At 39.2% G+C, this 16,795-nt stretch overlaps 2 protein-coding genes across 2 annotated transcripts; one reads left to right on the forward strand and one right to left on the reverse strand.

The window, feature by feature from the left end:
* Positions 1-2,437: 2,437 nt before the first annotated feature.
* Positions 2,438-4,524, forward strand: LOC146521419 (nuclear factor 7, ovary-like). Its single transcript, XM_085155034.1, has 2 exons — positions 2,438-2,550; positions 2,641-4,524. Exon 2 carries the CDS (start codon positions 2,658-2,660, stop codon positions 4,047-4,049), a length of 1,392 nt encoding a protein of 463 aa, XP_085011160.1. The 5' UTR covers positions 2,438-2,550; positions 2,641-2,657; the 3' UTR covers positions 4,050-4,524.
* Positions 4,455-15,134, reverse strand: LOC146521420 (high affinity immunoglobulin gamma Fc receptor I-like). Its single transcript, XM_085155120.1, has 8 exons — positions 13,844-15,134; positions 13,128-13,163; positions 12,667-12,930; positions 12,342-12,587; positions 12,078-12,257; positions 11,869-11,955; positions 8,171-8,257; positions 4,455-6,796 (listed from the first exon to the last, which is right to left on the reverse strand). The coding sequence occupies exons 1-8, from the start codon at positions 13,872-13,874 to the stop codon at positions 6,756-6,758; spliced, it is 972 nt and encodes a 323-aa protein (XP_085011246.1). The 5' UTR covers positions 13,875-15,134; the 3' UTR covers positions 4,455-6,755.
* Between the last annotated feature and the right edge of the window lie 1,661 nt (positions 15,135-16,795).

Here is a 16,795-nt window from a genome sequence, read left to right on the forward strand (position 1 = left end):
CGGCTGCAGAGGTCGTGCCAGGTCAGAATAGATCCAGTGACCTCTCCGCTCTGTGTTATTTCCTCTTTCAGACTAAATTATCACAGCTTAGACAGAAAACAGCGTCACTCTGTCATTGCCAAACTCCAAACACTGATACCAAAGTTATATTTCCACAATCATGTCATGTTGGGTGAACTAAAATTCTTGTGCTGCCATCTGCTGGCAGCATTTATACAACACTTTTATAACAAGTCTCATTCACACCCACTCAGCAGTCACTGTGAACCAGGGCTGTGCTGGTAATCTTGCATACAGTGGGCTGGTTCAAACATTGATTCATGTTTGTGGCTGTAATGTGACAAAATGTGGAAAAGTTCAAAGGGGCCAAATACTTTTGCAAGCCACTGTATGTTGTGCTATTTCTTACTTAGTATTCTGATTCTGATTCTAAAGCATCACAGCTCAGTCTGAACAGAACCTCACTCTGTCATGTTGAACTACAAACAATGATACCAAAGTTATATTTCCACAACCATTTCATGTTGGGAAAACTGAAACTCCTGTGCTGCCATCTGCTGGCAGCAATTATAAAACTTTCATAACAAGTCAGAGCACATCTGATTCACTCCCAGTCAGCAATCACTGTGAATCTGGGGTGTGCTGGTAATCTGATAATCTTAAATCTACTTGGACCAGCATCTGCCACCTGCAGACTGACGGGTTGGTGGAGTGGCTGAATAAGACTGAAGTCCAAGTCCATGATTCATAAATTCATCTATCTGGCTTTTTTATTTTGATATATTTTGTTTATTTGTTCAAATTTTCTTGTGTTCAAACTTCAAAATAACATGACACTTGGGAGGATACATGCATTTGACCTTGACCTACCAATGTCAAAGTTTACTTTACTTGAACTTCTTCACAAACCTTTAACGTCTTCATTAAGGAAATCATTTCAAGAAACCATCCATGCTCTTCCACTTATCCTTGGCAGGGTCACGGGGGGCCAAAGGACATCCCATAGGGTGAGAAGACGGGTCTGTTGCTGGGCTAACACAGAGAAACGGACAATTATCCGCACTCACATTCACACCTATGGGGAATTAAGAATTACCAAGAACCTAACCCCACTAACTGCATGGTCTTGCAAAATTACCCACTGCATGGATATAGCTTAAAATCTCAAGGTTTAACAGCTTATAGAAGCCAAAAATGGATATGGTAAGATAATGAGTTGGGGGATGGCATTTTTCACAGCATTGTAAGATGATGAAAGATGTACCCTTGGGCCCCCTCCTTGATTCAGAGATGGTCTTTCCCTTTTCACGTAAATGGCCTCCTTGACTCAAACAACTTGTTTTGTATATATATTAATCCTTTTTGTTATTTATTCCAAATGTCTACTATTTATATATTTTGGGTGTGGCGCACCTATATTATGTTGTACATGTACAATAATAATAGAGGGCTGTTCACTTCTGTTCTATCAAAACCTGAGCAGGAGGATGAGTTTCTGTAATTATTAGTGTACAAAAGTTATGGAGACAGAACAGTTATAAAAATAGTATGCATTTTATTTATGTATTTATTTTAATAACCATGTACTCAGTTTTGTTTTAGATTTATATCTTTCAAACAATGATCTGCTTGTAACTTTACATAGACAGTTACAGCAAAGTGCACATAAATAAGAGTAATTCAAACACACACTGCAATGTGTCCTTAAAATAAGCTAAATACATAATCATGGTACTTAATCAAACCCTGCCCTATTTACACAAGCACACCCTACCGTCTCAGCACATCCTGTTTCTGCAAGTAGACTGTCTTCAAACTACACTGCATATCTACACAAAATCAATTAAACAGTCAATCCAGCCTACCAAAGTTGTATTAACATTATTCACACAAACCCTAGTTACCCGGTAACTAGGGTTTGTGTGAATAAACCCTAGTTTATTCACACACACCAATTGTTGAGACATTGTTTTGCTGTCTCCTATTCGGTCACTGACTCAAAGCTTTGAGTCAGTAAAGCCATTTTCAATAAAACTGATGTAGTGGTTTAATACTGGTTCCTTTGAACACGGCTATCTAGCCTCTTAGAGACCAGGGAGTAGCCCCTTTTGTAACAATTCCTGGTGAGTGATTCTTGTACACATCAGCCAACAGGTTGATGGCTGTTTTTGCCGGTCAACAGTTAAAATCACCTGTGTTTGTGTCTCTGCATTACACACCCATTTCTACTGAACCTGATAAATAACACGAAAAAACATTAACATTTTAATGTAAAACTATTGCAACACTTTTCTAAGATCTGTGAGTTTTCCTGCCCTGACACATGATAACAGAAAAGCCTTCGAGCTGTGCTGTGATACACACCGATCTTACATGACCACGCCTCATGACTCATGTGAGACAAACCAGGAACCAGGATGCTATTGTTCCGTAGTAAAACAGAGATGCACAGACAATCAGACCGAACTAGCAGCTTCCACTGAGAAAGTCCAGCTACAGGGAAAAAAGTGGAAAACTCCAACACTGCTGCTGACGCTCCACACACTGAATGTGAGTATGAACAAAATCCAAAAGAAGCCTCAATGAAGGTAGTAGAGGAGGGAGGGGAGCCAGGACTAACTGTACTTCTACTGTTTTCAGCTTCACTCACAAACTCAATGGCTTCCAGATCAGAGGAGGATCTTTGTTGTCCGGTCTGTCAGGAGGTCTTTACAGATCCTGTTCTTCTGTCATGTAGCCACAGCTTCTGTAAAGACTGCCTGAAGAGATGGTGGAGAGAGAGAGTAAAACATGAATGTCCAGTGTGTAAGAGGAGATCTTCAAGGGATGCACCAACATTAAATCTGGCTTTAAAGAATCTGTGTGAGTTGTTCTTACAGGAGAGAGATCAGAGAGCTTCAGAGGCTCTCTGCAGTCTGCACTCTGAGAAACTCAAACTCTTCTGTCTGGAGCATCAGCAGACAGTCTGTGTCGTCTGCAGAGACTCAGAAAAACACACCAATCACAGATTCAGACCCATCGATGAAGCTGCACAACAACACAAGAAGGAACTTCAGGAAACTCTGGAGCCCTTAAAGAAGAAGTTAAAGATTTGTGAAGAAGTTCAAGTGAAGTTTGATCAAACAGCAAAACACATTAAGGTCCAGGCCCGAGACACAGAGAGGCAGATTAAGGAGCAGTTTAAGAAGCTTCACCAGTTTCTAGCAGAGGAAGAGGAGGCCAGGCTGGCTGCACTGAGGGAGGAAGAGGAGCAGAAGAGTGGGATGATGAAGGAGAAGATGGAGGCTCTGAGCAGAGAGATAGCAGCTCTTTCAGACACAGTCAGAGCCACAGAGGAGGAGCTGAGAGCTGAAGACGTCTCATTCCTGCACAACTACAAGGCTGCAGTGGAAAGAGTCCAGCGCTGCCCCCTGCTGGATGATCCACAGCTGCCCTCAGGAGCTCTGATAGACCAGGCCAAACACCTGGGCAACCTGACCTTCAACATCTGGAACAACATGAAGGACATGGTCTCCTACACTCCTCTCATTCTGGACCCAAACACTGCTCATCCACAACTCATCCTGTCTGAAGATCTGACCAGTGTGAGAGGAGGAGAAAGGCAGCAGCTTCCTGATAATCCAGAGAGGTTTGATTTTTTCTTGTCTGTCCTGGGCTCTGAGGGCTTTAACTCAGGGACTCACAGCTGGGATGTCGAGGTTGGAGACAATACGTATTGGGGACTGGGTGTGTTAGCAGAGTCTGATGAGAGGAAAGGAACCACACTGTCTGGATTATGGAGAATAAGGTTCAATTCAGGTGAATACTCAGCACTGTCACCATCAGCTCCATCCACTGTTCTCTCAGAAAAGAAGAAGTTCCAGAGGATCAGAGTGAATCTGGACTGGAACAGAGGGAAGCTGTCGTTCTCTGATCCTGATACTAACACACACATACACACCTTCACACACACTTTTACTCATAAGATGTTTCCTTATATTGGCACTCTGGATGATAAATTGAAGGTGTTGCCTTTGAAAGTGTCAGTGGAGCAGATAAGTTCAGGGTGATTATATTTCTAATGCTTGCTGTTAGTGAATTGATCCTTTTAAACAGCAGCTGTCCTCCTGCTGCCTCGCTGTTCCAAAGCTCTTTGTTTGTCTTGGTTCTCACCGTTTCAGTTTCTGCTGTCTACCCTTTCACAATCATTTCACTTCTCATTCATTTCTCAGTGACTTCCAAAACCTGATTTGAAATTCTATCATATTTCAGATCATTACAAATGTTTTTCAAGTCATGTCTGAACTAAAATGTCTACAGTCATTGTGGTATTCATTACATTATTGGTAGGATACGTCACAGTGGGCACACCCAAAAAACAAAACAAAACAAAAAAAAGTCTAGAAGAAAACATAAGTAACTTTTCTAAAATAAAGATCCAAAAAAAAAAATAAATCTTTTAATTGTGCCCTTATCTTAAACAGGAGAATGTTTTTAAGGCGTCCCATCTCAACAGCTACCAGCTCAATTTTCTGATCCATTTAAGGGAATCAGTGGCTGTTATCTGCTCTAGAGATCCTCTGATGTGCCGCCAGCTAATCAGCCACCCCTCCTTTGATATTCTAAATGAACTTGAGTGTCTTAAATCTCTGGGTCTCACTCATATCTATACATTAGACACACTGTTTTCACTAGGAGGCTTTTTCTCAAAGATTACTAGAAAAATAATGAAGACAAGTTAGGAGGCAGGTGTTTAAGTAAACAAGGGCTGCTCTAAAGAATATTTGTTAGGTTTTGAAGAATGGGAGTAAAATAATGGCAGCAGCCAGTTATACCCATCAGCCTCCTAGTAGATACAACTATGGCGTAAATGTTAAAATCTTATGTTGCCATCTCATGTTGTTAACTCACATAATTTCACATCCATAGCTATACTGTTAAGTAAGTCACAGTTGGTCCAACTAGATTTAGTTATGTTTCTGTGTACAATGTCACTGCAATTCTGACAATTAATCATTAAAATTAAGTGATGTATAATATGTGTCTGGGCTCATGAATAAAGTAAAGGCAATAACACAGTCAAACATTAACAAGTGAATGTACTCTGGTCTGATTGGTGGATGAGACCTGAAGAACCATCATACACCTGCTACTATGGTCAGACTTGCAGTTCTAAAGAAGCATCAGTAACCTGAGCACTATGGGTGACTTTATTGGCAGGTTTGTGGTCATATTAAGTAAAACACTAAGTCCAGCATGTGAGTTATGGTCATTCTAAGAGATGGAAATGAATCAGGGTGAAAAAGCGCAGCTGTTTGAGCACTTCTGAGTCAGTAGATGGCAGCACCAGACTGTGTTTCTATCAAAGCACGGTAAGAAGATTATGGTTGGTGATTCATGATCATATCAGATAATTTAGGAGAAACAATCCACATCTTTCTGTCTTCTGATTTTTTAGATTATGTGTGAGAGCTTATAAACACCTTACTGTATACTGAACCATATCTATTCCTTTTGAATAGATGAAGGGACGTGAAAGATTATGATGAAGTTTTTTACACAAAATCAGCTTCGTTCCTGTTTATAGACAGAAAGGTGGAAAACAGAACAGGAAGATTTTATCAAACTGTGGGAAAACTGGGGAAAAATCATCACTTAAAAACCCCTGAAACACAACTTGTGTGAGCATTTGTTTGGCAGAATTGACTTTAGTAGAAATAATGTTTGACTGAACCAAAAAGGAGTTCAAATTTAGAACTACTGACAGATCTGAGGAACCATGTGGATCCAAACTAATGACTCAAATAAGTTTAGAATAAAATCTGTGAAAACCCCGAGTTTGTCTACATTTGTCTGCATGAAACAGCAAATTAATGTTTGGGTAAAATATTCATTTTTAGTCATTAATTTTTTTATTTTTTTTTTTTGTTTCCACATATACCCTGAAACGTCATGAAGTAGTGTATAAACCCATGGTGTGAATCCTGTTGATGAGGAAGAGGCTGAGCTCATTATTGGAGCTTTAGTTTACCTGATCAAGTCCATACAGAGTGTTTCTATTACAATTGGAATTGTAACTAATATTCAGATGACACTGAGATAAGACATCCCACTTACAATTTAACTCAATAACTTTGTAAAAATAATGAGATGTTAAATGTCTCCAACTCATCTCTGACTGAATGAGGACAAATGTCAAACATGTCCTCATTTCATTATGAGGACATCAACACAGTCTGAACCATGGAGGTAAAACCATCACCTGATGGAGGAACATCATTCGTTTAAACAGCGTCTGAAATAAATTATCTGAAGCTTTCCTGCGAAGTTTTAAGCCCCTGAGTGATGTTCCTGCTGCGTCTAGTCTGCGGCTTTGGGTTTATTTGTGTTTGTTGTTGTTACTGCTCAGCAGTTGGTTAGCCACATTTCACATTTGTCCCCAGCCCCCAGCACTCTTTCTGAAACCCAAAGACCCTCACGAGAAGAACAAGAAGTGAGAACAAACTTTATTGTTCCTGTGAGAAAGCAGGTGACAACAGAGTCGTACACTTGGAAATAAAATATAACCGGAAACAGTAAAAATATTAAAGACAGTGCATTATGCATTATTTATAAAATACATAGTATCATTTCTATATTATGGAAGAGATATTGCCAATATGGCCATCATAAGACAGTTAAGAGCAGGTTGAGGACAACATGTTTTTGAACATACAATATAATGATTTCTAAAACGTTTGAGACCAGCAGCTGGTTCCAGTGGTTGGACTGGTGGGTTACTTCAGTAAGGAGTAAACATCTGGCTCTTGTACAAAGTCTGAAAACACAAAATACACACAGTTCAAACAACATGAGAAAAGTATAAAATGAAGCCCGTCTGTTGTATTTATATGAAGCAAATTGACAGAATTGTATCAAATCAATCACAGTGAAAATAACATATGAACCTATCCAAAAAACATTTTCATTAAGGAAACATTTCTCAGTGGGTTCAAACTCTTGTAATTCTGAAATTTGACTACACTAATGACTTAAATCCACAACCACTTTAGCTAAAAGTGTTGCAGCCAGCCTGTCACAAATAAAGTTTTGATGTGAAAGAAACCCAGCAGGAAGTTGCCGGTGCAGTAGTTTATGTCAAAGGAGAGAGTGTCAGCAGAGCGGTTAGTGTGTGACACATCGCTGAGCTGCACTAAACCCCCTACTACACTAAAAGCAAAAGGGTTGTTTCTAAAAGGTAACATGTTCTCGTCTCTTATTTTCTTTGTGGAGTCAAAATCAAAAGATATTAAAGTAAAGAATCTGAAAAGACGTTTAACTGAGCCGCTCAAAAAGTTCTTCAGCAGCTGATCAAAAAGAAGCAGCAACAAACAGGAAGGCAGTGGCCTCCCTCATGGCAGTCTCAGTTCTTCACACCACTTCCTGTGCTCACACTGAAGGTTAACATAGGACTCATAAATCCTTATCACAACCAATGTGAGGAATGGGTTATGTCATGCAGCAAGTGTGACACCACAGCGCAACGTCTGCTAGACACACTGCAGTCATCACCTGAACAACACTGCCATTAGGAAAAAATAAATAAAATAAAATAAAAATGTAGCATAGGAGTTAAAGAAGTCAAATGAAATCATGGAGACTTTTTCAAATTTTTCTCCAGAATTTCTCATCTTCTCCGTCTTGTCCTCAGTATAATCTCTCCACTGATATGATTAAAAACACTGATATAATACTGTACTCGTGTCTTCAACCCAGGTGCACCACGCTCTCAAATGCAACAAGCTAAAAAAAAAAGATTCAAGAGGTCACAGAGAAGCCGAAACAACATCAAAGCTCGTGGTGCACCAACAGCTGTGAAATCACTTCTGGTCTGTGTTGCTGTTTCAGACGGTGATAATGGCGAGCATGAACAGGATCAGATATCTGTGAATTCTGTTGATTTCCATTGACCTTTACCGATGATGGAGGAGGCCAAAAATTGTTATTGATACTTTTAGTCTAGTAACAGATGTAAGTACATTTTTCACTGCTGGTGAAATCTATTGACTTTTACTGTGTCTATTTGAACGAGAGGGCTTTGCTTCTTCATGCTTTCCTGGCTCATGCTGCTTACACACTTTATATTTTACAAAGGGAAAACTTTTCAGGAATTAGCCTTGTTTTCTTTGTACTGAACAAAGAGCATGTTTACCTCCAGATCTGTTTGATCGCATTTCTGTTTGTTCATAATTGATGTCTTCAGTTCTCACTGCTGTGTAGACTACAGCCGAATCACTCCCTGCACAACAAAACACACACAGGTCATCAGTGCAAGTAGTAAAGCTTATAAAAATATTGTCAGTATGCAGGGTGCATGTTAAAGAAAGAGTTATGATTTCCTATATAAAAATAGTTCTTAGAGACCGTTGGGGGTTTCAGAACCTCTGTGGCTGGATTTCCTGTTTCACTCAAAACACCCCAGTGACATTTTGACTTTTGGCATTAAGTCCAGTTGAAATCCCACAAAGACACCCACACTTTGTCACACCATGTACACAATATCATCAACGGTGTGATGAGAACTCACCTTTTGTCGTACACTACTGGATTGGTATGTTTTAAACTTTAATGCTTTCAACTGCAGCTGTTGCTTCCTTGTTGTTTCACCTGAACATATTTTACAGGATACTTTGCAATACAGAATTAGAATTTCACTGATTTTCACGTAGAGCTTTACTGGCATGTTGTGTAATTAATAAAGAGCCATTAAAGTTTTGTATAAATGTTGATCATCCAGTGGTTGCTGATTTAAGGTAAAGTAGTCCAGCTGAGAAGTAATAAATGCAGAAGCTAGTTTTTCAAGGTCACTCTGAGACAGTCCATTTAGATAGATCCATATTTCTAAGATTTTCAGGGCCAAGTACAATAACATCAGTTTTATCTGAATTTAGAAGCAGAGAATTAGAGTTCATCCAGGTTTTTATGTCTTTATTCCTGCAGTTTAACTAATTGGTTTGTGTTATCTGGCTTCATGGATAAATTTTTAGTATGTTTTTGTCTGTTTGGGAGCTGACACACATCTGGTCCCAACTCTGGATAGTCATATTTTGGGGGGTTTAATAAATTTGTCCATATTTCTAGAAATGAGAGCTGCTCCATCCAAAGTGGGATGGATGCCGTCTCTCCTAACAAGACCAGGTTTCCTCCAGAAGGTTTGCCAATTATCTATGAAGCCCACATCGTTTCTGGGACACCACTCAGACAGCCAGCAATTTAAGGAGAACATGCGGCTAAACATGTCACTCCTGGTCTGATTGGGGAGGGGACCAGAGAAAACTACAGAGTCCGACATTGTTTTGGCAAAGTTACACACCGATTCAATATTGATTTTAGTGACCTCCGATTGGGTGTCATTGCTGCCGGCGTGAATTATGATTTTACCAAAATTACCCTTAGCCAGCAGTTTTAAATTTCCCTCAATGTCGCCTGCTCTGGCTCCTGGAAGACAATTGACTATGGTTGCCGGTGTCTCTATCTTCACGTCTCAGAACAGAATTGCCAATTACCAGAGTTTGACCCTCAGTGGGTGTGGCCGAGTGGGGAAAAACAGGTACTAAGTAACTAAACATCTGACACAATGAGCAGGGAAGTGCAGGAGGGACAGGCGAAGAGGCCATGCTGCTAGCGAGTCAGCTAATAGCTAAGCTAGGCTATTAAACCCTAAAGACACATTGAGTGAAAACTTTAAATATAAATTAGCGAGTTAATAAACAGAGTGTGTGCTTTGGATGAAATATGTGAAGATTATACAATGCAATAAGAAGTTATCTATGTTTTTTTATTAAATTGTTATGTGTTATAACAGGAAGTGACACTCTACCGCAGAGATAACGCACATAACAACAGACACCATTTAAACTAGTTTACCTTCCTGTTAGTGTTGAATTCAACTGTGAGCTGCAGATGAGTCATTTAATCTCTTTATCTCCATTAACAGCTTTATCAAAACACATCAGTGTGAACACACTGCTAAGCAGCTTTGCAGGTTTCTGGAGCTCCAACTATACTGCAACGCGTGAGCAAAGTGCAAACAGGATCCACCACAGATAATCGAACAGCATCCTAGTATTTACAACACATATCAACCCAATGAACTACATAAAAACTTGAGAGTTTAGCTGTTGGACAAACGGCCTCACATTTGACTCTAGAATACGTTGGAACAAAGAGGACTACACTGCCATGTCTAAAGCTGGTATGAGGTGTTGATGTGCAATTTCTGGCCAGTAATCTCCAATGCGTCCCTGTCCTATGTAAAAAAAAAGACATTGTTCCTGAAGTCTGTGCTATGCTCAGACGCAACTTAGCAAACTACCCAAATGTCTGCCTCGAAAGGTTATAGTTTGTTTTGCATAGGATTGCATAGAGGCCTGTAAACTCTCTTTATCATATGACAGTCATGTGAAACACTGAGACCCTCAACAGTTTTATTTCTTCTATTGATACTGCTGTGAAAAACAAAAACAGAACTGATACAGAAGGTTATATGTGAACAAACAGACTGTGGTTACTCTATTCACATGTTGAAACTACAGGGAAACGTCTTATCTGGTCAAAAGGTCAGAATATCACGCAAACTATAAAATTATTAACTACATAAAACTAAAACTCAGAATTTGGATATAGGTGACAAGTACTATGAGGAGATTTAATTTACTGTTTGTACAAACTGTTCATCTACATTTTTCCTCTTTTCTTAACAGCCCTGCAGTAAAACCTGAGCAGAGACATCAAAGGCTGTTAACCTCTGTTAACACATTAGACACAGTATGACCCTGGATTTGTTGTTTTAATCTAATATGCTAATTTTATTATTTTAAATGTCATTCCAATTATCATTTTATTTTTATTTTTATTTTTTTACCTGCATGCAGGTGTACAGCTCTTTGTTTTCAGCTGGGAGTTGTTCTGAAAGTTCTATATAAATAAATTGCTTGCTTGCCTAAAACCAACTTTGAGCTAATAAAGACACAGACCAGCATTAAGAGAACAAAATTCACCAATCGTCATCTACAAACACAGAACAACTATAGTGTGATCATTTTTAGAATTGAACTGATTTAAGTGAATAGTTTAAGGTGCATGTTAATGTAAGGTGCAAAGCATAAAAGCTCAAAGCCCCTATGAGCAAGCAAAAAATTGCATTAAACAGGAAGAAGTGTCCGTCAGAACCAGCCGCAGATTCTGAACCTGAACCTGAGCCTTTTTTCTGCATTACTTTCCCAGAAGGTACCAATAACTCTTAACACCTGACATGTACTAGCTCTCCTTTTTAAAATTGTATTAAGTGTGTACTATTAGGGGTGTGGTCTGCTTGACTGAGGGGCAACTGCTAGCTGTCTGCTTGCCTTCATTTAGCCAATTGAAATAACTGTACTGGCCCTTGTTTATGCTATTGGACCACTTTTAATCCAATTATCTGACAAATAAAATGGGTTATGGCTAATTAACAGGTATTAGCAGCGTAATAACCAAGCTAGATAGCATTAGCTGTTAAATTAGCAAAACCTTCTCTTCTAAATATAGTTCTTCTGGCTCCAAACAAACGACACAACAAAGGCTAAAACGATAACAATGACACTCGAAAATGCCTTAAGATGTATATGGAAGATAATGTTGTGTGACATTACACATTGGTCTCTTTTAAACACAATCTATAGTCTCAGCCCAGCTGAAGATTTAACCATTATGGCTATAAGCAAGGCTTAGATGAAAATACTAGAAAGCAAATTCTGTAAATGTTGTTTGTGAAACTGAAGAACTCCCTTTTGAATAAAATGTTTAAGTTGCATACAAGTATATACTGTACACACACACACACACACAAACACAAAGTACATAAAAAGCTACCTGTGTGGAGTTTAACTGACTGTTGTTGGTGATGTAATTCTTTGAGATCACTGTATGTGAGGCCATCTTCAACTTTTTCCAAATCATCTGAAACAAACCAACACAAACACCAAATTAATTTAGCACAGTGATCTTAACGAATACTTGTTAGTAGATAACATGTAACAAATAGCTTACATAACTCTCTACGTCATATTTCTGAGTCTCACCTGCAGATTTTCTACAAACACGTTGTCTCACCAATAGAACCACTAACACCAGCAGAACCACAACACACACTGATCCAACAGGCAACAACACAGGGAGAAGCAAGAATGAATCAGGAGGAGAGGTAATAATGGAGACTGGTGTCGGTGTGGATGTAGGTGGAGGTGTGGTGGTGTGTTCCCCTAAAATAAAGCAAACAGTCATTAAGTTGTCGTCACATTGTGAATGTTGAAAGCTGCAGAAACACAGACAGGTGAGTGTGTCACCTGTGACAGTGATCCAGCTGGATGGAGACTCTCCATGACCGCTGATGTCACACTTGTAGAGGCCTTCATCAGACCTGGAAACATGCTGGATGGTCATGTGACCTGTAGGCTGCTTCCTGATGAGGGAGCCATCTTTATAGAAAGCAGCTGGGAGGTTGGAGGGAGTGGTCTTTGTTTTACAGAGCAGAGTGACGTCATCTCCCTCCATCACAGGGAGGACAGGACTCTGCAGGATCACTGATCCACCTCAACACAGAGACAAACTACAGCATTTCATCCATTTACACACAGCTTCATCAACACTAACTCCACACACTCAGCTTACCAGTGACTGTCAGGTTAACCATGTTACTGATGGGACCCTCTCTGGACTCACACCAGTAAACTCCACTGTCTGATTCATATAGTTTGCTGATTTCACAGGAAGAACCAGCTAGTTTTCCCCACCCATCTCCACACTGAGTGATGTTCGGTTTGCTTGTGTTTCTCCTCAGAGTCCATCCAGCAGAGCTGTCGTCCTCCTCACAGCTCAGAGACACAAAGTTTCTTTTAAAGAACTGAGAGCTGCTGGGACTCACAGTCAGATGAGCTGTGAGGGTTAAAATGAAAACTCTGTGTGACTGTAACTAAATATCAACAGATTAAGAGCAGGTTATTTGATTCTGTGGTGTACAGTATCTAACCAGTTACTGAATTCCTGAGAAGAGAAAAACATTTCTTTTGTGTTGATAACACAACTTCACTCTGAGCATTTAACAGATGTAAGCACAGAAGAAGGTTACTGACCTTGGAGTGTTGTAGAGCTCAGCAGTGAGATCACAGCTGCAAATAGATGTTTATAAGTTTAACACAATAACCCTGAAGAAAAACATGACAAACCCGGCTCATACTGTATGCCTCACTGCTGATTTTGTCTCTACTGCTGTGCAAAATAGAGAACAGTGGATGCTGTAGTTCATCTCCATACCATTAGAGCTTCTGTGGTAGGTAATGTTAAATATTAGATTAGCAACTTTGGATTTGATTTCTGGGTTTATTTCAAAATAAAACACCGACTCAAGAAACTAATCAGGGAAAAAAACTACATGACTGAGAAATTGTATTTACAAAATATAACACAGAACGCACTTCATATTTATGCAGGTGTATGTGTTACTGACACGAACAGGCTCTCAAGCATTGTTTTAGAAGAAAGATAAAAATGACAGTGGTGTTACTTAGACGGTGATTATTTATGCTTTATTAATAAATTTGTTGGAAAGCAAAATATATTTTTGTTGTGATTTTGGATGTTACCAATGTAAACATTGCAAACTATTCACGACTCAATGCCTAATTACTATCAGTTATACAAAGTTTCCAGGTAATATCGCTGTTAACTCGTTTTTTTAATTTCCCTTTTTTCTGTGGAAATGTCTGTCATCTGTTATCACTTAGCAACAAAGAAGACTTTAAACAATCAAGCAAAATAAACATTGTTAAAACTGAGAGATTTTACTCACAGAGCAGACAGCGCAAACACGTTTCCTCCATTGTCCTTCGCACTATCTTCAAGTTTGTTTTCTTTTATTGATTTTTGTCAGTTGCACCAATCTAAGCCCTCCCTCTTCCTCCCCAGCAAACCTGGTGGAAACCTCGGCGTCATTTCCCCTGTTAAAACCGATAAAAAGAAAGAAAAAAAAGAACAGAAAAATGTACATGTACAGTTAAATGTTAACCGGATTCATAGAAACGAGGTCAAGCCACACTGTGTCCTCCTAACATCAGAAAGTTGCTTTTGTTGTCTCAGCTTTTCTTCTTGTCAACTTGTTTTCTTGTGTGTGGGTGGTTTGCAGTATGGATTTTAAATTCGAGCACTTTACTAAAGGTCAGACTAAGAAGAAGTTTAACAGGACAATAGAAGACGATGTGATACTTATAAATTTATGTAATATTTAATAATATGTGAAGAAAAAATAAATATTTGGACCGTTTCCCAGCTACCATTTGTCCCGTTGCTGTAAACCTACGTTTAAATAAGATCAGGATACAAGCAGACAGAAATACCTGCATGTGAAAAAGTATTGTGCAGTCCCAGAACACTGCACTTTAAAAACTAGAGAATGTAACGTTTACGAGTTTGTAAATGTGCACAATAAGCACTTCATTCTAACGCCATCACCAGTAGATGGAGACATTTGCTTGGCTGTGGTTTATAAAGAGTGTGGCTGTAATTGCTGAGGTCATGATCTCAGGGTTTTTGTGCTTTTTCTATTATTAGGATTTTAAGAAATTGTGATGATTTACAGCTTTGCTGTTAGATCTTTTTATACTTCTTGTTAAATTTCCCTCATCTTACTGTGTGCCCTTAATGATGATTACTATCACATCAAATATGGACAAAGGTTGCATCTGGTCACAAAGTAACATCCACACCTCTTGTGTTGACGTGTATTTTAAGTGTGTAATAAAACCTGGCCACCTTCTTTTGCTTTGGTTGGGGCGATCGTGGCTCAAGAGTTGGGAGTTCGCCTTGTAATTGGAAGGTTGCCGGTTCGAGCCCCGGCTTGGACAGTCTCGGTCCTTGTGTCCTTGGGCAAGACACTTCACCCGTTGCCTACTGGTGGTGGTCAGAGGGCCCGGTGGCGCCAGTGTCCGGCAGCCTCGCTTCTGTCAGTGCGCCCCAGGGTGGCTGTGGCTACAATGTAGCTGCCATCACCAGTGTGTGAATGTGTGGATGACTGGATATGTAAAGCGCTTTGGGGTCCTCAGGGACTAGTAAAGCGCTATAAAAATACAAGCCATTTACCATTTGTTGTTACAATAGTTTACATCATTGAACAGAGTGAAATTTGCTCCCATGTGGTGTTAGGGTGATATTAAGTTTCGCCAGTAGGTGGCAGTGGCGGCTCAGACAAATGAGTGACTTGCAAAGTAATCCCTTACAAATGTAACGAAGGCCAGTCATTGTAATGGAAGCCGTCAGTAACACAGAACTGCTGTTTTGCTGTGTTTCAGGTGAGATCAGTATATGAGAACCATATACATTTATGTAAAGTTGATACTTATTTAAAGTAACGTGCTGGAGTGCAATTCCTGTTTATAAGCCGTTTAAAGTGACCCAATACGAAAGTTATTTCAAGTTATAATGATGCGTAACGTGGGTGCGCTAACTAAATGATGCTAGTCTCCTACATTAGACTTTGTAACAACATTGTTCCATCAGAAATAAGATTAAAAAATTAAATAAATATTTCACTGGGTTCAGTTAAAGTTACTAGAAATGTTTTGGTAAACCAGCCGGTATATCTTATATTGTGAATTGTTTATTGTCAGTTACTCTGTTTACTAAGGGCTGATTACTAAAGGGCCATTACACATAATCCCTTACAAAAGTAATGCAGGCCAATCTAATGGAAGCTGTCAGTGACACAGAGCTGCTGTTTTGCCATGTTTCAGAGCAATAAACCTCCGTGGTCGTATTGCTCTCTGACACTCTTTAGCTGTGTCTGCAGTGTGTTTAGCTGTAGCTCATTATACAAACAAACCTGACTCAGGCCCGTTCCAGCACAGCACAACGGGTCAATCAGGAAGCTTTGATTAAATGTTTGAATGATAACGACAAAGCTGCCACATGGAAGAAATTCAAGAAAATCAAGTTGTATTGCCAAAGTTAAAATTAATGTGTGGTGAAACACATTTAGCTCGTATTTGAGACCACAGGCCTTGGTTTACAATAGAGACAGACAAGGCTGTAGGTCCACCTTATTCTGATAATGGTTGAGGGTTCTGAGAGGGAAAAATACACATGAGGAATATGTAATGCTGGCAAATCACAACCTCAAGGCCATCTTCACTGAGACTGTTACTATCATCCCTGATTCCCTTCTTAGCTCACCTGCTCAGTCTGACCACAGTGACCTTTTCTCACACCTGTGCTGTCTTTTCAAGGATGTTTTCCACAAATAAAGCCACTTCTATGTCACTGAAAACACCTCATTAAATAAAATTAGTCAATTATGAAGTAAGTCATGCACACTTGTTAAGCTACTCATCTTTTTGATTTCCATCCACTCTCACAATCCTCATATAAGAAGTACAAGTACAAGCTCTGCTCTCCTTACTGCTTCTTCTCCACTTCATAACAGCAAATTAGCCCTAAAAATAAGCTTATTGGATAAAATAGTATCTGCTGTTTCCTGAGACTGCATAATAAAGGTTGTTTGTACTGAATTAATTAAAAATAACTTTCACATAAAACAACTCTATTAACAGCCTTTTTAAATTTCAAAAGATACTTTATTTGGTCTGCAGATACAAGAGCTCTGTATTTTTGTCTTTCCTTGAAATCTTCCAAAGAAAAAACTCAGGTCACTTAATTTAGTTTTGGTTGTGAAATGAAGCCTTTAATAAAAATAAGGAGGACAGTGTAACCAGATGTGTGTGCAAATGTTTTCTAATCAGTCTTTTTTTTC

The sequence above is a fragment of the Neolamprologus multifasciatus genome, chromosome 3 (assembly GCF_963576455.1).
Source record: "Neolamprologus multifasciatus chromosome 3, fNeoMul1.2, whole genome shotgun sequence".
Lineage (NCBI taxonomy): Eukaryota > Metazoa > Chordata > Actinopteri > Cichliformes > Cichlidae > Neolamprologus > Neolamprologus multifasciatus.